Source organism: Puccinia triticina, chromosome 3A (assembly GCF_026914185.1).
Source record: "Puccinia triticina chromosome 3A, complete sequence".
In the NCBI taxonomy this organism is placed as follows: Eukaryota; Fungi; Basidiomycota; class Pucciniomycetes; order Pucciniales; family Pucciniaceae; genus Puccinia; species Puccinia triticina.
Genome location: NC_070560.1, coordinates 7,858,649 through 7,881,491, shown reverse-complemented (window position 1 = coordinate 7,881,491; position 22,843 = coordinate 7,858,649). Strand labels below are relative to the sequence as shown.

At 44.9% G+C, this 22,843-nt stretch overlaps 3 protein-coding genes across 3 annotated transcripts; 2 read left to right on the top strand and 1 right to left on the bottom strand.

Moving 5' to 3' along the window:
* Positions 1–530: 530 nt before the first annotated feature.
* On the bottom strand, positions 531–1,056 carry PtA15_3A838 (uncharacterized protein; the record flags this gene model as incomplete). Its single annotated transcript, XM_053167845.1, has 2 exons — positions 531–601; positions 702–1,056. 2 exons carry the CDS (start codon positions 1,054–1,056, stop codon positions 531–533), a joined length of 426 nt encoding a protein of 141 aa, XP_053019022.1.
* Positions 1,057–1,158: 102 nt separating this feature from the next.
* PtA15_3A837 (uncharacterized protein) lies at positions 1,159–2,190 on the top strand (the record flags this gene model as incomplete). Its single annotated transcript, XM_053167844.1, has 2 exons — positions 1,159–1,701; positions 1,771–2,190. The coding sequence occupies 2 exons, from the start codon at positions 1,159–1,161 to the stop codon at positions 2,188–2,190; spliced, it is 963 nt and encodes a 320-aa protein (XP_053019021.1).
* A 5,674-nt stretch (positions 2,191–7,864) lies between these two features.
* Positions 7,865–11,200, top strand: PtA15_3A836 (uncharacterized protein; the record flags this gene model as incomplete). Its single annotated transcript, XM_053167843.1, has 4 exons — positions 7,865–8,006; positions 8,076–8,339; positions 8,424–9,071; positions 11,166–11,200. 4 exons carry the CDS (start codon positions 7,865–7,867, stop codon positions 11,198–11,200), a joined length of 1,089 nt encoding a protein of 362 aa, XP_053019020.1.
* Between the last annotated feature and the right edge of the window lie 11,643 nt (positions 11,201–22,843).

Genomic DNA, 22,843 nt, shown 5'->3' with positions numbered 1-22,843 from the left:
ACGTCCACGCCTTGATCAAGAGAATGCAAATCAAGGCTGGGATTGGAATTCATCTGCTTTGAATGTTAACTGTAAGTTTTTCAATCACAATTGGGCGGTTTTTGAGATATTTCTGTTGATATTATTCACTGGGGGAAAGTTGGCGAGCCCTCCTCTCCAGTTGAACGGCGTGAGAAGGGAAAAGGAAGGGCAGTAGAACGTGAGGAAGTAGATATACAGATTGATTTTGAAGGTAAATCATTAATCTTTTGGGGAATTATGTTTGCAGAAAGATTCTCTAAATTTCCTTGCTCCACAATTTTTCCAGATCAAACGAATCAAATAAGACCAGTCAACTCAAGTGAAACCCAAAATCAATTCAACCCTGGTTCATCTACTCAGGCAAATTCTTCAAGAAAACTTGTTCGAATTCACTCTGGTCCACACCCACTTTCCAAGGAGATCCTCCAGCCTATTCCAACACTAACTTCTGACTCACCAATTCCAACACGATTGGAGCCAAAAAAGGCAAAATCCATCACCCACTTGGCTCAGAAATACACTTCTGGTTCGACTTCACAAATCCCACAAAATCCAAAGCCACCAGCTTGGCGTTCTGTACCTTTCGCCATTCCACAATCAAATGCTTCCACACAATCTCAACCGCCCCAGCCAAAATCATCTATACAAAATCACCCAAACAAAAATGCTCGACAACCAACACAACAAGCTGGCGGTTCTGGAGGAAATGGGGGCAGGAACAGTGATGAAGAGGGCCGTGGTGGTCAAAGAATTGGAGGAGGAGGAGGAGGAGGCAGTGGCAATGATGGTGACAGCGGTGGCGGCGGCGGAGCTGGACGAGGCAGCGGTGGCGGCGGAGCTGGAGGAGGCGGCGGTGGCGGCGGAGCTGGAGGAGGCAGCGGTGGCGGCAGAGCTGGAGGAGGCGGCGGTGGTGGCGGAGCTGGAGGAGGCAGTGGAGACCGTGGAGGTGGAGGAGGCGGCGGAGGTGGAGGAGGCGGTGGTGGTGGTGGAGGTGGTGGAGGTGATGGAGAGGAAGGAGAAGATAATAGTGATCATTCTCCAGCTGAAGATTATGCAGCTGATTCAAGATCTAGGCGGAACAAGGGTCTACGAAATAAGTTATCAGCTTCTGCAAAGAAGAAAACCCAGAAGGAACGTATGAAGGATCTGCGCGGCACTTTACCTGAAGGTTCGGAACCACTGAAGAATATTGTTCATCAACATACCCGGCTGCTCCTTGGTGTCACCGGAACCGATCTCAAAACACTCCCCCTACAACCAAATGCCGAAGAGCGAGATCTTGCAGTTCAGAGGGGAAAAAACCTTGGATTCGACCAACCACGTCCAACAGCACCAGCAAGCACCAGCAATCATACCCAAGCATACAAAAGCTGGCTGCAAACCCAGTTACGTGATCTGGGTTTAACACGCTTCACCTTTGACTGGGAAAGTTCCTGGAAACACCCTTTCAATCAGCTTATGGATGTAGTTTTTTATCGGACTCTTAGCATGGCTCTTCACTCAGGAGAGTATAACAATCATCCTTGGTCACCTGATCATGCTACCCATGCGATAGCTTCAGCCTTACTTGAACGATACTTCAATCATCTTCAGACTCAGTGGAAGTTGATCCAAAAGGGTGGCGAAACTGCGTTGGATGCACAAAAGGCACGGAACAGGTCTATAAAGACACGCTCAAGGGTATGTTTGAAATTTCTTATCTTTTCCCATTGAATAAATGACTCATGCTTGGTTTTATTTTGATGGAAGGTTTGTGAAAGAAGGCAGCAGTGGTGTGATGAAAACGGTTATCCAGAGCTTGCAGCTCAGTTCAAGGACCCAGCAGTTTGCTCCGATACCGAGGAGATATTGGTTGATCGTGTTACAAAACATAGAAAATTGAAGTTGAGCTGGAGATCTGATGGGTTTTCTGCCCTGGTCAAAACTATTGATCATGAAATTCAGGTTGGATCACGGATTGGAAAATCGAGACGGAAGAAGAAGTTCATAGCACGGGAGGAGCCAGAAAACACGGAGGAGAATCCAAGAATCCCAGAAAGGCTCTCCAGGCAGGTTTACAAAGAAGAATGGTTAAAAAACTTGACTCCAGGCACCATTGAAAATCTTAAAATCAAAGAGGTTCGTATTATGACTGATGATTTCATGCCTTATGCTGCCCATGCAAGCTAGTCTTTTGTATAATTTTCCATTTTTGTAAAGTATTCTGGAGTTTCATCGGTGGTCTTTTATATAATTTTCCATTTTTGTAAAGTATTCTGGAGTTCTATCCGTGGTCTTTTATATAATTTTCCATTTTTGTAAAGAATTCTGGAGGTTTATCTTGTCAGCATCTCTTCCAAAAGCTCCCTCCAATCAGTAGTGGTTAAAATAGTTGATCTTAACTTTTCAACTTGGTCAGAAACATAAAATCTGCTAATTTCAACCTTTGAAACAAACAAAAAGACTCACTCGCTTAGCTTTTTCTTTCTTTTTTGAACCTTTCAATTCAATATAAGAGCAAGTATTATTATTATGTGCTGTGAGAGTTAGTGGAAATGTTTAAGAGAGTCAAACGAACAAGAACAATTTTCTCTTCAACAGTTTCAGGTGTGATGAAATGGAAGACCTGTACAGATTTCTTCTGGCCAATTCGGTGAAGGCGGTCAAATGCCTGTGCTTCAACAGTAGGGTTCCAGTGGGGTTCCTACACAGAAATATTCATCATTATCTCTGCATCCATTTTCTAAAATTGAGACTCACCATGATGAATGCTATGCTAGCACAGGTGATGGTGAGTCCAACACCTGCAGTTTGCAATGATGCCAACAGTAAATTGGTGTTTGGGCTGTTTTTGAAATCCTTGAGACATTGGTCCTGCATCCTTGCATCCAGTTCACCATCCAGACGGTAGAAGGAAATATTGTGTTTTTTCAGGGCTATTCCAATCCTTTTGATTATGAAACAAATTTGATTTTTAGTGAATTTTTGAATGCATGATTATTGTTAGATAGGCACTCACAAATCCAGGAAACGTGTCCACGTTGAAAAAATCACAACCTTTGTATTTTCTTTCATGAGGGGGGAATGAGGGTCTACCATTTCACATAGCTGGACAATCTTTTTACTTTGGCAGCATTCCTCATAAGAAACATGATGATTAATTGTTTGACATGATCTACTTGAGGTGATGAGCTAATTTGCATCATTATCATTCATCTTTATCTCACCATCATCAGTTAGTCGGAGGTTAGGATTGGAAAGCAGTGGATGGTCACAAATGCCTCTGAGGCTATGGAGATAAGAAAAAAAACTCTGCTCCTTGTTGAGGTGGGTGGATGGATTCTCATTGTGACAATTTTTCAGGAATTTTTCAAACTGGTGATCATAATATTTTTGGGCTGGTGGTTTCAATGGCACAAGTATGTTGTGGTGAGTGATATCTGGCAGATTTTTCAAGGTCAATCTTTTTATGCGGCGTAACATGACATGTCTGAGAACAAGCTGCAAAGGCTTGACATTCCCATGTTTAAGTTGTGGCTTGAGGATATCTGACCATTGGTTATATGAGGCTTTGAGGTTAGAACACATAAAATTGAGGAGTGCCATGAGGTCATGAAGACTGTTTTGAAGAGGTGTTCCTGTGAGGCAAAGTCTTCTTTCAGCCACTATGGACTGAATTGATATTTGGGTTTTGGATTCTGCTGTTCTTATTGTGCTGATTTGAAAACATAATTTAGCTTCTCATTAGCAATAGTTTTGAAAGAACTGAAAACTCACTGAGCTTCATCCAATATCACTCTGAACCAAAACCGGGAGAATATGAAAGAGGCACTTGAGGAATTGGAACTCTGGAGCTGATTGAATTCTGCTCTAATGATTTCATAGGAGGTGATTATTATACTTGCAGAATCAATTGAAGACTTGGGAATCAAGTGACGTTGAGGTCCATGATACTTCAAAAACTCAATTGATCCCTTCTGTACATGTTTTATAATCTCTTCTGACCAATTATTTATTAATCTTGCTGGGCAAACAATGAGTGTTGTATGAGTGTGAGGAAACTTTACATCAGAGTTGTAACCATTTTTTGAAAATAGTTTTGCCTGTTCCACAGATGTTGCTATGAGAGAAATGGCTTGCAATGATTTTCCCAAACCCATTTCATCAGCAAGAATAGAACCTAAGGCTGTCTCTGGAACTTCAGCAGGATTTGAGAATCCAATATGAGTCCCATTAATCTTGCTCTCCCAAAGATACCACTTTTCAGTGATAGATTTTGACCATAAAGATTGTGCGGAGCAGGAATTCACTGATTCACGGTCAATCATGAATGAGAGTCCTTGGGCCTGGTGTGGTAATAGTTTTGTCTTGATAATATTTTGTGGTGGATAAATTGGTTGAAGGTCACATCCACTTGGTATTGACAGAAGGCTTGGATCAAACCTAGGGTTCATAATTTTTGAGCTTGAGATCAATCTTTCTGGCAGGTTTGCAAGTTTACAGCCAAGATGTTTGTTGGGATCATAGTTCTTTGGGGCCTGAGGGAAGAGGCTAGATTCAATTAGCTGATTGAAAAGTGACCCTATGTTGAGGCAAACGGACAGGACAGAACATCGGCGTCCTGTCCGTTTGCACGCAAACGGACAGGACAGAACACACATTGGCGTCCTGTCCGTTTGCACGCAAACGGACAGGACAGAACATCGGCGTCCTGTCCGTTTGCACGCAAACGGACAGGACAGAACATCAGTGTCCTGTCCGTTTGCACGCAAACGGACAGGACAGAACATCGGCGTCCTGTCCGTTTGCGTGCAAACGGACAGGACGGAACATCAGCGCCCTGTCCATTTGCACGCAAACGGACAGGACAAGAACATCAGCGTCCAAACGGACAGGACAGAACATCGGCGTCCTGTCCGTTTGCACGCAAACGGACAGGACAGAACACACATTGGCGTCCTGTCCGTTTGCACGCAAACGGACAGGACGGAACATCAGCGTCCAGGACAGAACATCGGCGTCCTGTCTGTTTGCACGCAAACGTCCAGGACAGAACATCAGTGTCCTGTCCGTTTGCACGCAAACGGACAGGACAGAACATCGGCGTCCTGTCCGTTTGCGTGCAAACGGACAGGACGGAACATCAGCGCCCTGTCCGTTTGCACGCAAACGGACAGGACAAGAACATCGGCGTCCTGTCCGTTTGCGTGCAAACGGACAGGACAGAACATACATTGGCGTCCTGTCCGTTTGAAACGGACAGGGCGCTGATGTTCCGTCCCGTCCGTTTGCACGCAAACGGACAGGACAGAACATACATTGGCGTCCTGTCCGTTTGCACGCAAACGGACAGGACAAGAACATCAGCGTCCTGTCCGTTTGCACGCAAACGGACAGGACAGAACATCAGCGTCCTGTCCGTTTGCACGCAAACGGACAGGACAGAACATACATTGGCGTCCTGTCCGTTTGCAAACGGACAGGACAAAACATCGGCGTCCTGTCCGTTGGCACGCAAATGGACAGGACAGAACTTTCGCGTCCTGTCCGTCTGCACGCAAACGGACAGGACAAGAACATCAGCGTCCTGTCCGTTTGCACGCAAACGGACAGGACAAAACATTGGCGTCCTGCCCGTTCGCACGTCAAAGTACAGGACAGCCCCAAACCTCCCATGTTGTGGCGCTTGTCCTGTCCGTTTGACAGAGGTGTTGGGGCTGTCCTGTCCGTTACGGACAAGACAATCCTCAAAGTGTATGAAATATCATGTTTCAGCCTTGTCTGTATGAATTCCAAGGGACCTGACTGCACCGTGGTCTTCCCATCCAAACAGACGGGATACTCGTACATGTTTCAGAGGCATCTGTTTTCTGACAAGCCAACACATTCGTACTTTCCTGTCTGGTTTCATGCAAACAGACAGGACAACAGTGGCCTGGCCATCCTTTCAGTTCCCATGCAAACAAACTGGCCTAAGACTGTGAGGCAATCCTCTCTGATTGCATGGAAATGGACACGAGCACAATGGTGCAGCAGTCTGTCTGTTTGTGTGCGAACCAACAAGAATGTATGATGTGGGGCAGTGTTATGATATGATGTGTCACCCTACTACAGTACAAATGTTTGGTGATTTAATTGTGAAACTGTGTCAAATTCACAGTACTGGTGTGGGGCTTTTTTGATGAGTTTCAGTACACATGGTTTTCCCAAATCCCCGGTGCCTCTGAGTCTGGGAGAGAAACAACCCTCCTCTCAACTCCCATCAATCTGTTACAGCTGAAAACAGGAATATTTCCCTTACTCAAAATACTCAACTTTTTGATCAATCCAGATGTCATCAATACCAACATGTTTGGTCCTTGCACCACGCAACAACCAAGCAGAGCATGAATTCTCCATCCAAAACATCGTTGTCAACCCCAAAAATCCAGAAGAATATATATCTCTAGATATCAGTCCCCCCTTTCTCACCCTGAGTATTGACCAAACATCACCTCCCAGTCAAATCAAATGTCCAGAGGTCACTGACATCAAAGCAACCCAACAGTTCCTTGAACAGGCAAATCATACAATCAAACCTGATCAACCAACAGCTATCCTCACAAACAGAAATAGAGAAGTTGGACTTTTTGTCAAGCAAACTAAGTGGTCTGATATGCCCCCTGATGAATATGAAGAAATCAGATTCTTAACCACAACACTAGTCCAGCTTGGGCGTTACTACAATGATCAAACCAATGCCTCATGGATTGAAGGAATAATGAAAGGATTTGGTTGGAGAAAAGGTTATGGTCAAAATGATGAACATTCTGGTATGATTGAAAGTTTTTCTCAACACTTAAATTAGAGTTTCTATGTCTTACTGAATTTGCCCAATTCATTTCACTTCTGCTGCACCAGGAACATATACCCCATCAAAGGTCAAAACTGAAGAGGATTACAGAAAATGGAAGGCTCTTATACTACAAATGCCCAAGATTGAGTCAATTATATCTAAAAGATACCAAAAGCTTGCGCCTGGCCTGTTCCGTCAATCAGTTGAGAAGATGAAGTCTGCCAAACTCCCTAGCTTTGCTTCACCAGAATTCAATGAAACTTCACCTATGGGGTTTGCATCAAATATTACAGCAACTTGGGGAGAATTTTATAATCAAGCTCATGTTGACAATGATGTCAATTTGATTTCTTATGGTGGATGGTGTGGAATATTTGAAGAAACAGGCGAGCCAGCTTCACAAGAACAAGGGTATGATGTCAAGCATGGTCAATTCTTTCTTCCAGGAATCTCAGTTGTCGTGGACTTTAATTCTGTTGATGGATTCACCGATATGTTCTGGTTATCCAATTTAGTTTACCATCAAACTGTTAAATCTGATAGGCCACCTGAGAGCAGTTTCACCTGCTTTGCATTCTCAGCTCAGATATGCAAGTCACTCTACGACGGCTTTATATCAATCCTTGGCCAGACTGGACACAAATTTGGAGGATTCTTGGAGCGGGATGCACATCTTAGAAGATTACTTAAAATCACTGGTAAGCAAACAGTTTGATGTTTCCTCTCTAATCAAACCTGCATATCCGCTTCAAACCCACTTAAATCATCTTAGATAATCATGCAAAATCAATATCATGTGTCATCACATGCAGATTGTCATTTTAACCAAGCAAATATGATTTGTCAGGTGACAATCCACATCGGTGATCGGGTTTCCAACAATATCCCTCCCTATTGGATATATAAAGACTCACTCTCACCCCGCTCCAACCCAAATCATCAAAAACACACCTATCCTCAACCAAATTTACCTCTACCCCTATCTGTTCTCAGAATAGTAGAACTTATACAATTTACTAACTGTTCCAAATGCTTACGCGTCGCCGTTCCCGTCTTGCTCAAACTGAACAATTGAAAAACTCTGTGATCAACGATAATCCTGGCTCTCCTGATTCCTCGATACTCACTGACTTGGATACAGATGGCAATGATGGTGATCAAAAAAATGATGGTAAGCCAACGGCTTGATGCTGTATTTATAAGGTGGATATTTGAAACTTATTCTCCTCATTTACTTCAGAATCTTCTCTGCCGAAACCTGTCTGGCCCGAGGCTTCGAACGAATCAAAACCCATTGAAAATAAGACTTTGCCACCTCCACATGCCGATTTCACAGCCTTGCCCGATGAATCAGAAGTGACAGTCTTATCTGCAAAAGAGTTCTTGGATAACCTGAAGATCAAGCGTCAAAAGTTAGAGTCAGTTCTCAAAGACCCAGGTCTCCCTCGTAAGGCACGCTTCCATCTTCAGCAGTCGATCAAAGTGTTGGATGAATCATCAGCAAGTAAGTCAATGATTGTTTTTAGTTTTGGTTTTATTAAAGCATCTGAACTAACCTGAAATACGTGACTCACTAATCCTCATTTAGCTGTCGAAGATGGGAAAAGTCTCCCAGCGAGCGAGGGAGTCAAGATTGGAACTCCAAATCTTCTTGGAAAGCGGAATATATCAAGATCCACTAAACAGCCGTCCCAAAAGAAGCGTCACAAGTTCACCTCTGATGAAGACTCCAAGAAAAATGAAGAGTCCGTGAATCCAAATCAAACAGAAAATGATGCCGCTCCACAAAAAACGACTCTGAACGACTCGGCTCCCGTCCCCACTTCCAGCTCTGTAGAAAAACTTGAAAAAACTAGTCAACTCGGCACCTCTGATTCAAACAACCGCTTTGAAAAAGACACTTCTGATCTTAATCCAGAGAAGAACTCTGTCAATCTGCAAAATGCCACTCCTGATCGATCGTCTGCTCTGATTTCCGGTCCAAACTCAGCTTTGGAGAATCCTGAAGATCCCAGTCAAGATCCTCCAATCTCTGCTGGGAACGATGATCAAATAAATCCGGGTCCTGAGAAATCACACGATCAAACTAAACAATCGAACCAAGAGCCACCAAAGGATGATTCCGAACCTGCCGCTGGGAACGATGATCAAATAAATCCGGGTCCTGAGAAATCACACGATCAAACTAAACAATCGAACCAAGAGCCACCAAAGGATGATTCCGAACCTGCCTCCGGTCCACTTAAAGAAATACAACGATCTCCAGCAGACAAATTGGAAAACTTCACCAAGAAGCATTGGGATGAACTTTCTCCTATCCATGAACTCTACTCATCCTCTCAGGTCGACTACAATGGCTACCATCTCGCACTTGAATCCATAAATCAACTGTACTCGGCAAGAATCAATGGATTGCTCCCTCAAACTGAATACAGCAGTTTCTTATCTTCCCAAATCGAATTCAATCCAGTTAATGGAAAGACACTCAAAACTTGGCTGAAAGAATTGAGAAACAATGGTAATTGTAATCTACTGATTTAGTTAACATTCTTTGCACCTCAAAACTGATTTTCTATACTTGATTACAGTTCCGGACATTATTTTCCCAGCATTCAACGAGCCTTTCTATAAGACAGATGTTTGGAGTTTCCCATCAAAGGATTTTCACAAGGCAACCAAAGATGCTCAAAAGTCTTTGTCTGAACGCGGAATGGGCTCGGAACTCTTCCCTCTGTTTGCACACCTCTGTCATCCGGTTGAAGTCATCCAGTTGAGATGGGCTGCAATCTTTTTCCAGTCTGTGGCGCTCGTTTCGAAGGACATCAGCTCTCTCCCAGCGTACAAGAAGCCAGCCGATTCTACGAACGAACTCGAAATGGAACTTGCGGTGATAGACTACTTCATACAATGTATCAATGGACCCAAAGGCAACCAGATTACCGACTCAGCCACATCCAAAGGATCTGAATCCAGAGTTAGCTTTACTTCTCTTGACAAGTTCATCGACAACATACATCAAATGCTACTTGCCTTCGCCATTCTCAAGGCGAAATGCAAGATTCACAAGAATGAACATTCTATTGTTAGTTACTCAGAACAATGGAGCAAACTGCCCTCCGAACATGTCTCACGGCCACATTTTCAACTCTTGGCTGCTTTCTGTGTTGCTGGAATTTGGGGTCTCTTTCTAACCCCAACCGATCCCAAACTGTTTTCAGCATCCAAGTGCTTTTTATTGATTTCTGTTGTAGCAAAAGTCAACTTGCTCCAGCCTCCGCCTTCGAACCAGAATCTTGAGCCTATTTGGAAGAGAACCAATGCCTACATATGCTCCATCATTAACGCTGCTTTTTTCCCTTCTGATGATAGTACACCTACTCGCATCTCCCGTTACGATCTTGCCAAATTTATTGTACTAGATTTCAGTGATTACTGGCTTCAATACAATCCAGGGGAGAAAATACTCAATGTTCCCAAGCGCTCCGACTGCCCAGGAGCTACAATTCAAGATCTTTGATTTGTATTATGCTGTTAATTTTGTCTAGTCCAAAAATAAATCATTTTTTTACTTCATGTTTCATGTCTCCTCTATGGCTTATCATAAATTTCAAACAAACTATGTTTCAATTGGCATCTTATCTTATCTGCTCTTGATATCTTATCTTTTCCTTATCTTGGTGTCTCATCATATCTTATCTTGATGTTTCATCTTATCTTATCTCCAAAATCAATTCACATTCTTATCTAGGTGCCAAAATGATAAACATGTTTTTTTTTCCGGTGCAATGTGTAACAAAGGTCACAAAAGTGGCATCCTGTTTTTTCATCTTCATTTTGCCACCCTCACGAACCTATTAAAAGGTGATATCTTTGACAGTTGTTCCCAAAATTCATATCCACACTACAAAATTGTTATGGCACCTTCAACTCCCCATGGCCATGTAATTTGCACATGTCTGAGCTGTGGCACAAAGCAGCACATGACTCCTTATGGTCTACGGCCTGGTCTATCCTTCACAAAAAAGCAGTATGAACTCCATGTCTCTCAAGTTCAACCTGTTCCTAAGCAAAACCAACATGAATTTCAACCAAATGATTGTGATTCCACTCAAAACATTTCACATCAAACAAAGTCTCATCAACTGATTCATAAAACTCCTAACAAGATTGTTTCCCAGTTGAATTCAGCCTCTTCTCAAAATTCTATGGATATTGGAATACCCATATTTAACACAGAGGAATGGGCACAATCCTGCTGGAAGCAAAATGAGCGCCACGTCATATTTCCAATGGTTTTTACATCCCTTCTGAGTCTTCACCACAACATTAGCCGAGAATCTTCACGATTCCTCCTTGAAGCATTAAACTTACAAAATAGAACAGTTATCTCAGAACTTGCACCAGATTCAATCAATGAACTTGGAAAGATCCCCATTAGTACATCAACAATTTTTGATGGCCTCAATATCAACCCAAAGCTTGAGATATATGCTTGCTGTCCTGAGTGCTTGTATCTTGTAGGAATAGAAAAAGATATAAAAGATCCCAACATAACATGTAAGCGCCACCTGAACAAATATGAGATTGATGGTCCATGTCAGTCACAAATTGGTAAAATGAAAACTTCCACAAATTCCAATAAAAAGCCAAGAGAAATTCAAGAAAAAAAGTTTGAAGCAAATAAGCATTTTGTTTATCAACCTTTCAGGAGTTGGCTAGCAAGACTACTACTACAGCCTGGAATTGAGGAAGATCTTTCAATCCATCTGAAACAAGAATATAAATCAACAATGACTGATATTTGGGATGGACATATTTGGAAGCATTTTGCTGGAAAAAATGAAACTCAGACATTTTTATCACAAGATGGAAACCTGGCCTTTGCACTCTACATTGACTGGTTTAATGCATTTGGAAAATCAAGCCGGCATGCTAGTCTTGGAACCCTGATACTTGTTTGCTTGAATCTCCCTTCTGAAAAGCGCCTCAAACCTGAAAATGTATATGTTGCTGGAATCCTTCCAGGACCAAAGGAGCCAACAACACCTCAATTGAATAATTTATTATTTCCACTTATTGAAGAGCTTAAGTTGTTGTGGAAGGGTGTTTATTTTTCCAGAACATTTAAGCACCCACAAGGAACTAAGATAAGAGTTGCAATGCTGACCGTTATTGCTGACTTGCCTGCAATGCGTAAGATTACTGGATTCAAAAGCCATTCTGGAACAATGTTCTGCAATTTCTGCACCATTTCCACTGAGGACAAAAATGATGTTCATGGTTTTTTATGGGAAGCAAGAACACTTAAACAACACAAGGACAACATCCAGAAATGGCTGAGTGCTACCTCAGATTCCCAACGTGAAATAATTTTCAAGGAAACTGGTGTTCGTTATTCAATACTTGAGGAACTTCCTTACTGGGATCCCACACGGATGATTAATCTGGATGTAATGCATAATATGATTCTTGGTGCATTAAAAGATCATGCTGAGAAAAAACTACGTATCCCAGAGAAATATTGGAAGGGCCATCCTGAAAAAGAACAAGGCTCAGGCAGTGGGGAATCTGATCATGAAAGTGAACACGAAACCTTTTACCATTACACTGAGACAGAATTTGATGCAAGAGCAGCCAGGTCTTTGCGCCGAGAGGCAGCAGAAGATCTCAAAAATCTTCCTGAAAAAAGAGTGAAACAACATCCATTAGCCAGTACTAGTAAACAGACTCCACCCCAGATAAGGAGCAAAGCTGCATCACCAACTTCAAGCTTGACTGAACGTTACCAAGATGATTTGGACTTTGTACCAATAACAACAGATAATCCAAGCTCACATGATGATATGAATTTGGATGAAGATTCCAATCATAATTTTTCCTCTTGGTCCAAGTTCAATCCTGAAATTTTGGGAGCATTGCAGGAGTTGATCAATGAAACCTCCATACCCTCAGACTGGACAAGAGTACCCAAAAATATTGGTGAAAAAAGTCATGGAAGTTTGAAGGCAGCAGAATGGTTAATACTTTACAAGCTGTATATTCCAATGTTGATGATTATGAAAAGATCAAATGAATCAAATCCTTTTCCTGATGACATTTTTCAAAACACATTCCACCTGATAAGTGCCCTGAATATATCTACCAGTTGGGCTGTTAATCAGCAATCTGGTGCTGACTTCACAAGACATTGGACAAAGTATCGCAAGATTAGCAAAAAAATGTTCCCAAATATGAATTCAAAGCCAAATCATCACATGTCAACTCACATTCCTGAGCTGCTTTTGCGCTGGGGACCTGCTCCCAGCTCAGCAACATGGGCCTACGAAAGAATTAATGGAAAGTTTTCAAGCCTTGGGAATAACAAATGTGTTGGTAAGTTCTGAGTGGATCATTTGTTTCTATGATCTTCCATTTTTTGCAACTGACTTTGAATTTATATGTAGATCAGATTCCAATCACCATTCTCAATAATATCTGCCGGTCCTCAAATTTGAAGTCCTTAGTTAAAATGCCAAGTGCCCCACCTGAAATAAAACAACTATGCAATATCCTAGAAGAGGATCAATCCAGATTTAATCACTCAGATGCAAAACCTCTCCATGTCAAGGAAGATATTTACAAATGCTTTGTGGACTATTTAAGAAGATCAAGACCAAAAACAAATTGGATTCATAAGACTAATTCATCCTCATTCCCTGATATCCACAACACATTTTGTGTATCCCCATGGTGGGTTTATCATAAAACAGTCCACTGGAAAAGCAAAACATTCACTGTATATGATAAAAATCTGGGAAATAGTATTGTCTGCTACTACCAAGAAAATATTGAAAAGTTTGGAAAGATAATAAATATTTTTACTGTGAATGATCCATACAAGCAAATTACAAACTATTTCCTTGTCATCAATAAATTTGATATAAATAAGGATTTTATGACTGATTGGCCACAACTCAATATGTATCAAGCACGGGCCACTTCTCATCATGAGATCATTACATGTGAAGATATTGATTGTCACTGTGCATGTTATGAGAAAAATAATCAATTTCTATTAACAAAGCTGTATCTATCTTATTATACTGAATGAGAATTTATATCTTGTGCTGCATTTCACTTTTATAATAATATATAAATTGCAACTGTGAAATTATTATTTGATTTCAGGGTGTGATTTTCAATCCTGAATGATGATTTTTGTGAAATTTCAATTTTTGCCACTGAAATCTTAGTGAATACACGGTGAATAATGTGAAAAAACTGTATAGAATATTAATGAAAATCACTCAAAATAACATCATTGAAATTAAAGCAAAAGCAATCCAAAACATAGGGATACTTGTGTAATGGAAATAGAGATGAAAAAGTAGGTACCTGGTACCTGCTGGCAGGTACCTATCTTACTGTACAGGTATCTGTTTTGTGTGCAGGTGCAGGTGTCCAGTCTGAATAAAATTTGAGGGACATACCTGCACCTGCATCAGGTACCTGGGTGCAACACACCTTCCCTACATAGTGGGGATGGCACTGGGTACCAGTTGGCAGGTACTGGGCACCTGTAGGTGGGTACCTGTCTGTTTTTGCAGGTACCTGGAGGTAGGTGCTAGGTGCAGGTGTGGGTGTCATGAATTAGTGAAAATTCAAGGGGGTACCTGCACCCACCACCACCTGGGTGCCATATATGCCATCTCTAAACAGAAATGTATTGATGAGGGATGAATATAGTAATGGAATCTTCATTATAGCAAGAACATGCTGATTATACTTATTATAATCAGTAATGGCCTCTCAAAACCCCAGCAGGTACTGCTGGTACCCGCCTTAAGTACTGCTGTGGGTGCCAGTTTTTTGCAAAAAATGTGTGGGTACTGGCCCGGTGCAACCGGGACCCGGGTCCAATTTGACATTCTCTATTATATATTCCCTGCTGATTCATAGATTTTGCTGATCAGCATAAATTATTGGAAAGTGAATTTCAAGTGATCTGATAAATATTTTCTGGAAGAAATTCAAGTGATTTTTATAATAAATTATGGGTAAATTGATTATCTACTCTAGTGAAAAATAAAGCAAACTCTTTTTCTCAAGTGGTGAAATTGAGTAGAATTTGAGTTTCCAGACCTTAGAAATCTTGGGATACCTTGATCTGAATAACCAGTGATTTGTTTTCACTGGATGACCAGTGCCCTGAAATTTCCCCTGGTGTGATCTGCTCCTTGGAGGTTGCAGGGATGGTTTCCATGGTGGGTTCTCAAGGGTCATAATTGCCCTGAAACTTTTCCCAGGATCCGTTCCCACCAAGGGGCTGCAACGCTGGATTTGCCTGCAACATTGGGTTTTGATGGACATTGAAATTGGTTGCGCCATTGAGTTTGGTTGTGCCATCAAGCTTGGTTGCACCATCGGAAAGTCTAGTGTGGTCAAGGGTGAGGGCTGGTAGTCACAGGAAACTGTAGAACACATGAAGTACTTGCCTGATTGGATGGTGGCGGTGCCGTGTGTTAAGCTAGTCTACTGGGTTTTCCTATCTTTTCTTTTCCTGTTATCTGCTACATACATGTCCTTCATTTTTCCCACATTTCACCTGCTTGTTAGTCTACCTGGGACAGCCTCTGTGGAAGTCCCCTTTCCTCGTCCTTCCACAACCACTTCTCCCCGCCTTGTGTACGCTGTTCTCAGGTAGAGTATTTTCTCTTGTATCTTTTTCTTTCTCTCATCTCTCTCTCCTTTTTGTTCCGCTTGTTTCTTCTGTGTGGCTGATCTTGTGTAATGAATATCTTTCCACAACCACTTGTCCCCGCCTCGCGTACACTGTTCTCAGCCCAACACCGTGGAGTTGTTATGGTCTGTTCTGGAGAGAGGAAGATGGAGTCTGGGGTCTGGGGGTTCTGGATCCAAAATGGTAAATTGCAGGATGAGGAAGAGGCTTGGATCTCCAGCCTCTTGAACCTTGAGTATGGTACGTGACATCTATGTGTAGTCTATGTACATGTGAGTCTGCGCTGCGGAGCCTGCGCTACGGCTCATAACATTATCCCCCCCTTTAATGCCCAAGTCACCCCCTTTTCTGGTTGATCAATGAGAAATAAAAAATAAAAACAAATTCCTCCTCTTTTGGCTCTGCATTCTGTCCCTGGGAGCATTAAAAAAACCCAGTGGGAAAAAGCTTTCCCAATGCAAAAATAACTTGGTCAACTGCTTGCAGTTGACATGCAGGATACTCAAGCCAAGCTGCCATTGTAACTCCACATGAATGCAGAAGTGCCTTTGTTGGCACAGTCACTGTGCAAGGTGCACAGTGACTGTGCAAGGTGCACAGTGACTGTGCATTGAAGCTTGGGTTGAGTCAAACCTTGAGTAAGGCTGGTGTAACACCACAAGCTTCCTCAGAGTTGGCGCATGTCAACTGCTAACAGTTGACACAGTTTTTTTTGCAGTGTCCCTCTCACTTTCTTTTCCGCGTCCTCCAATACCTGGCTGCTGCCTCCGGGAATTTTGAGTTGAACTCCACCAATAGGTCTCCGCTGTTCTTCAGGTTTGCCTCCAGTTCCCATAAATTCTCCGCCGGTCCAAATCTGCGCCAGCTGAAAAGGTATTGAGTAGTCTGCCCTCTCCGTCGGCTGTCCAGTATCAACGGTGGGTAGTTACGGTACGGTTATTGGTAACGTTGTGGTGCGCCATTTGGTACACGCAGGGACAACTCTCATTTTGCGGCGCGGCGCGCGGAAGGACGTCAAGATAAAACCCTCAAGGCATCAAGATCTCCGGTGGCGCGGCGGGCATCTCCCTCAAGACGTCTCAGGAGCTTTTCAATCTTCTTTTATTCTTTTCTTTTTTTTCTTTCTCTTGGTGTTTTGTTTTCTTTACACTTTGATTTTTTTTCCTTTCCTTTACTGCGCGCGTTGGATGGTTACAGTGGGAAGGGTTTGGCTTTATTTCTTTTGTTTCTTGTTTGTTTTGTCTGGTTGTGTTGTGTGTGTTGAAGCTTGTGCGTGTGCGGGGCGTGATGACGGGTCCGCAGTGCGCGGCGCTTCCTGGAGTCTGAGTTCGCCCACGAATTCAGAGGAAAGGGGGCATGGAACCTAGCTGATCCCATTAGGAATCCATCAGAAGTTTATCTCTCATTATCCGGCGCCCTCCAAAGCGCCATACTGAATCTTATTGATCCTCAAGAATTGCTTCCTTAATCCGAGCTTTCTTCTTCCCTCAAAACAACAAACCGCCGACGCGCGCTCAACGCCGTCGTAAAATCTTCCCACCCCCCAAACCTCAACGCTTAACCAATCCTCATCGCTCATCCCAACCATCACCCGGAGGGCACATAAAATTTCTTTTCCCCCATTCCCCTCCAACTAACTGTCGCCGGCCTGCACCGGACGGAGTTCCACATTTGGTCCCCCGAGCTGGGATCGAACCAGCGACCTCAAGATTTACAGTCTCGCCGATTTTCACGGTCTTTGAGACGCTTGGCGGTCGAGTTTCTTTTTTCAGGTTTATCTTTCCGGACGGATTCGAGTTCGTACCGTCTGGAATCTTCTTTCTTTCTGTGTGTTCAGTAGCGGAGGCAAAGGGAATTAGAAGTAAGTCCTCCCAGTTGTGCACCTCCGAGGGCTTCTCTACAATCGTGTCGAAGCATTACGTTGCCACAGCTGTGAGCCGCCTCGACTGTTTCCGTTTCCTGCTTCTAGATCATCATGGAAGCGTCTCAGAGTTTGGGATCATCGCGCAAGATGGTAAAAATCAAGCCTCAAGATCGTGGTCTGAAGTTTACGGGTATGCGCGTCAAAGCGTTCCTTCGTCAGTATGAGTTAGCGGCCAAGTTGGATGGCGCTTCGGATGAGGACAAGGTTCTACAGATCCCATCGTTCCTTGGAAGCGAGAACATTCAAGATGCTGTGTGGGACATGAGTGGCTATGTGACAAAGTCATGGGCCACACTCCGCGAGCAGATGATCGAACGATGGGGCCAGGTAGACGCAGTCCGCTACACGGTCGCCGACCTGCAAGCTCTCAAAGATTCGTGGTCCGCCAAAGGCGGCATTTCTACGTTGGACGCGTACAGGTCTTTCAAATCGGTGTTCGACGTCATCTTGTCCTGTCTAATCCGTTACCAGCATCTATCATCGAAGGATCTGGCCGTCGACCATTTCTTCTTTGCGTTTTCATCCGGTTTCCAACAGCGTATCAAGTCTTATCTAGTCAAGGAGAAGAAGATGGTTAAAACGTTGGATGGTCGATATCGCCTCCCGGTCCTTAGCGAATTAAGAGCGGCTGTCAAATCTGAGATGGAAGAGGAAGTGGCTTTTACCTCAGAGCCGATCAAACCCGAGCCGGTCGCGGCCCCGAAGTCAGAGTTCAAGACGGCCAACGACATCATGCAAAAGATGGAGGACGACCGACGTCCTAAAGAGGCCCCTGTATCAGACAAAGCTCCAGCAACCGTAGACGAGATTTCCAAGATGTTGCAGTCTTTTGAGCAACGTTTGGAGAAGAAGTTCGTGATGAAGGGCGCTCCTTCTACTCCGGGCGCGCCGCGCGAATCTCGTGGGCCGTTGGTTTGCTATTATTGTCATCGTGAGGGACACTGCATGGAATTAGTCAAGGATAAGGAGGCCAACCTAGTCGAGCAGAAGGGCAACAACTTCTTCCTGCCCAATGGAGCATTGATCCTGTTCGATTCTTCTCGACCGATCCGACATGTAGTGGCTTTGTTTCAGCCAAAGACCGCGGCGGTTTCTGCTTTGGGTGAATTTAGAGCCACTTGTGGATCACTCGAGCCGTGGTACCCCCCGGCGGTTTCCTCTCAAAGTTTTGCGGGTATCTACGAGGCGGACCCAGCTCGTAGGAAGCACGAGGCCCCGAAGCCTTACAAGGCGCCGATAGTCCCACCTTTGGCAGGAAGGAAGCCAGTTAAGAAGACCACGACTCCTCATGAAGATTCCAATGCGGAGGACATGGACGAGGAGCCGGAGCTTTTTGAGAGGAGCTCGGTTACGCCAATGGCAGATCCGGTTCCTTTAAGCGGGGCGCACCCAAGTCGACTAGCAAGTCGAAGCCACCCGTCCAGAAGGTCCGCTTTGAGAGGGCTATCTCTAAGGATCAACCACACATTATCGACGACATGATCAAGAAAGTTTCGGATCTTCCGGTTCCGGGCGTTACTATTAGGGAGCTGCTGGCGATTTCTCCGGCTATGGCGGAGGGCTGGAAGAAATGGGTGACTAAGCGCCGCGTGGAAGCGGGTACCAAGGAGCTTAGGACGGCTTCCGGCACGTTGTTGGCGGAGGGACCTGATCCAGAAGGCCCTGGCTCAGATTCACGGCTCTATTCCTGTCCTCTTGGTTTTCTTCCTTGTTTGGTGGGAGAGGAGGAGAGTTCTGCGTCCCCGATGATCGACTCTGGCTCGCAACTGAACTTGATCTCAAACGCGTTGGCAAATAAATTCAATATCAGCCCGCGAGTTAACTTTAGTTCGGCCGTCTGGGGCATCGGCAACCAGTCCTGTGAGCTCATGGGAGTCGCAGAGGATGTCCAGATTCGTGTGGGCAGGACCATTGTGGGATCCTGTCATTTTTGGATCACTCGCGCCGATGGACCGCTCATTTTGGGGCGACCTTTCCTCATAGACTTCGAGGAGACCTTGATTTATTCCGGTCAAGGCGGCGAGAAGATTGTGTTGCCAGACCCGGAAGGCCGGCAGATTGAGATTTCGTTGTGCGCCACGGATCAAGGGCGATGGGAGCGTGATTTTCCTGGGAAGGGAAAGAAGGCTGTTCTTTCAAGAATGGCCGTTGTTCGAGATGATTCGGACGAAGAATCTCATTTTTTATGATTCCAGTTAATCCTGCAAGCAGCCGAGCTAATTTAGAGTCTCGCCCTCGAGCTTCTGGATTAACTTATTCTCAAGAGGCTCAACGGTCGCGTTTTCCTCCCTTATCTCAACTTCATCAAAACATTAAAGTAAAAAAACACCAGAAAACAACTCAAGATCTCAATAATATTCCGACTTTCCCTCCTCGAGGTTTCCAGTTTCCTTTTCTCGACTCAACTCTCTCATCGGCCCATCTCTCAGCGATCCAAGAACCTTCGGCAGGCGGGAATCCAGCGGAAGGGGAAATGGGGTGCCCGAGGAGACGGGAAGAACCAAAAGTAAGTTCCTCCCAGTTGTGCACCTCCGGGCTAGATGCCATCCCTGTTGTCGAAAACTCTACGTTTGCCACACTTGTGAGCCGCCCCCGCGTTTCGTCCTTTGTTTCAGTTCCGGGTTGCCCAACGTCATTTGTGGACCGTCTCCGCAACAAGAAAAAACTAGCTTTCAAAACCCGTCTCCGCAACGAGAATAAACTAGCCATTCCTTTAGATCGTCTCCGTGAAGAGAATAAACTAGATGCGTCCCATGACGTCCTCCGCAATGAGGGTAATCTAGTTCGACTCCGCGATGAGCCTAAACTCCCGAGCCTCCGCAACGAGGGAAAACTAAAGACCCTCCGCAATGAGGTGAAACTAGAGAATTATCGAATGACGGCGGAAGGGGGAATTGTGTACTTTGGTATAACGCAGAGGTTGGGAGAACCAAAAGTAAGTTCCTCCCAGTTGTGCACCTCCGGGCTAGATGCCACCCTACCGCCAAAAGCTCTACCGCGTGCCACACTTGTGAGCAATGGACGTCCGCCTGGTCTTTCTTTCGCAGACAAAGCGGCGTTTTTGGATGACGGCGAACACCGTACCTGGTCTCTTTTGGAGCACGGTCTCCGTTTCTCGGAGCAGAAAGCTCTTCTGGACGCGTGGTCACGCGGTGAATTCCTCAATTTTGCGACAAAATACAAGCCCGTCGCCAAAAAGATCAAGCCGGTCAACCAAGCAATGCCTCAGGGTGTCAGCCAGCAGCTAACCAAGCCAGCGCAGCTAACTGACAGCGCGCTAGGTACACTAGAGAGTGTACACCTTGTTCAAATGAGAAGCGCGTGAAGCGCGCGTCTTAGGACTGCGTAACCGCAGCAAGGGATCGACAGATCTACACAGTACAAGTAGTAGGAATTCTCCGAACGGAGGATCCCTCAGATTAGAGTTTACCAAGCCCGCCAAGATTGTAGTTTTCGACCTTACTCAAACACTGCGATTGGGGCCTTCAACAATCTCTTTTCATTCTCTTCGACTTCGACTCCTCCGCTCGACCTCGCCGATACCGGGTAAGTCGAGCTTTCTCTTTCCTCCCTCTCCTCTAGTTTCTTAGCGAGTCTTGATAGACTCAGGTTGACAAGGAGTCAACAGCCCCTCCCGAAGGAGGCGTGGTTCATTCCTCCCGCCTAGCCGGAAGAGAAGAGCTCCGACAAGTGCGTCGTGGTAGCTAGAATCTTCTTAGCCTATTCAGGGCGCGGTCACTGTAGAGACTCGCCCTGACATTTGGGGGCCTCATCGCATTTCCCCGAGATCGATTATCTCATTAAGCTTCAACCTTATCGTTCCGCTGTCCGTAGTATCCAGGCAATTAACCCCTGCATACTATCTCACCTTACCCCCTGATTTTCAAGTTTGAAAATTGTACAGTATTCAGGCCGATCACACCTGTCTACTGTCTCACCATCTCACTGTAGTTCTTCTTATAGTATACTCTCATCATCATATTCACCAAAACGTCCGAGAATCTGACGATACAACCGTTGTTTGTCTTGATTTATTTTTAGGGTTGCACACAGGGCTCTAAGAGACAAACAACGTTGCAAACGCTCGATCGGACAATTGTACTGATACGTGGAGAAACTAGTAAGCTGTTCCATACAGCTAGTTGTTCTACATCGAACCGTTTATTCCTCATATTGGCTCTATTTTCTCTTACACTCTTCCTTATACTTCCCTAGTGGCATCCAGACAAACTTCTCTGGACCAGTTCTTTCGCTCGGAAACTAGGAGCAATCCGGAGACGCCTAGGACAAACCCAGCTGCTCGGGACCAAACGGCTTCCGATAACGGGGTTGGAGATCTGTTCGACCGTCTATTCCGTCGCACCGGAAACACAGCTAATCAACCTCGCACGAGCTCAGTCCGAGTGTTAGACCCAGCTTTAGCTAACCCAAGAAGCGAGCCTGTCATTGACCCAGCTTTGGCTCCTCGACAAGCTCATCCGGTGGTAGCCAAACTGATAGCCGATATCAGATCGAGAGACTCAGCGAACAACGACGGAGCGTCGACCATACAGATCCAACAAGACTTAGCTCGACCCGGTGCGTCTACAGTCGGTGTAGAGAGACTCTTAACGGGAGACGATAGACCCGATACCGTGATAGGGGATAACAATACAACTCGCAGACCAGCCTCAGACTCTGGTTCCAGCATTGAAATCACGGGTACCGGTTAGTATCCCTTCTATATCATGACTCCCCCCAAGAAAACAGAACCTAAAGTAGGTTCCCAATCGTCATCTACTAGGTCAGCAAAACCCTCGCTCGTTCCCGCAGGCGAATTTAAGCGCGGAGGAAATAAGGCTAAACTTCAATCCGACGACGGCCTTACTCCTCCAATCGCACCTGAACTTCAGGCGAGGCTACCTGGAAGCGCAGGCGGGCAACAATCAGGAGGCGATGTCTCTCCTGTTGGATCAGGCGGTGACGAGCCACAGCAGTCTCGAGAGACTGATCGGCAGGGATCGACTTTTGTCCATAGCGGAGGGTTGGAACCCGTACGTACTACGACGTCCCCGCGCTCAACATCAACCGCCGAACCGCCGCACAGCCAATCTACCCCGAGAGCAACATCGGCACCAGGAGTACGAGAGACCGAGGGAACAGCCAGCGCCTCAAGGACCGGCGGAGCAGGGCCAACCTGGCTTGAACAGGAGGATGAGGCGGAGCACGAACTTCAAGCAGTCGGTTTTCGACGAGGTGTTCAGGGTGGGCAGGACACTACAAGGGAGTTACCAGTCGATCGAACAGTCCAGGGCCAGAAACCAGGGGAACTGGAACCGTTAACACTGAAGACAGTGACCGGAATATTGCAGAGGATGTTTTCCGA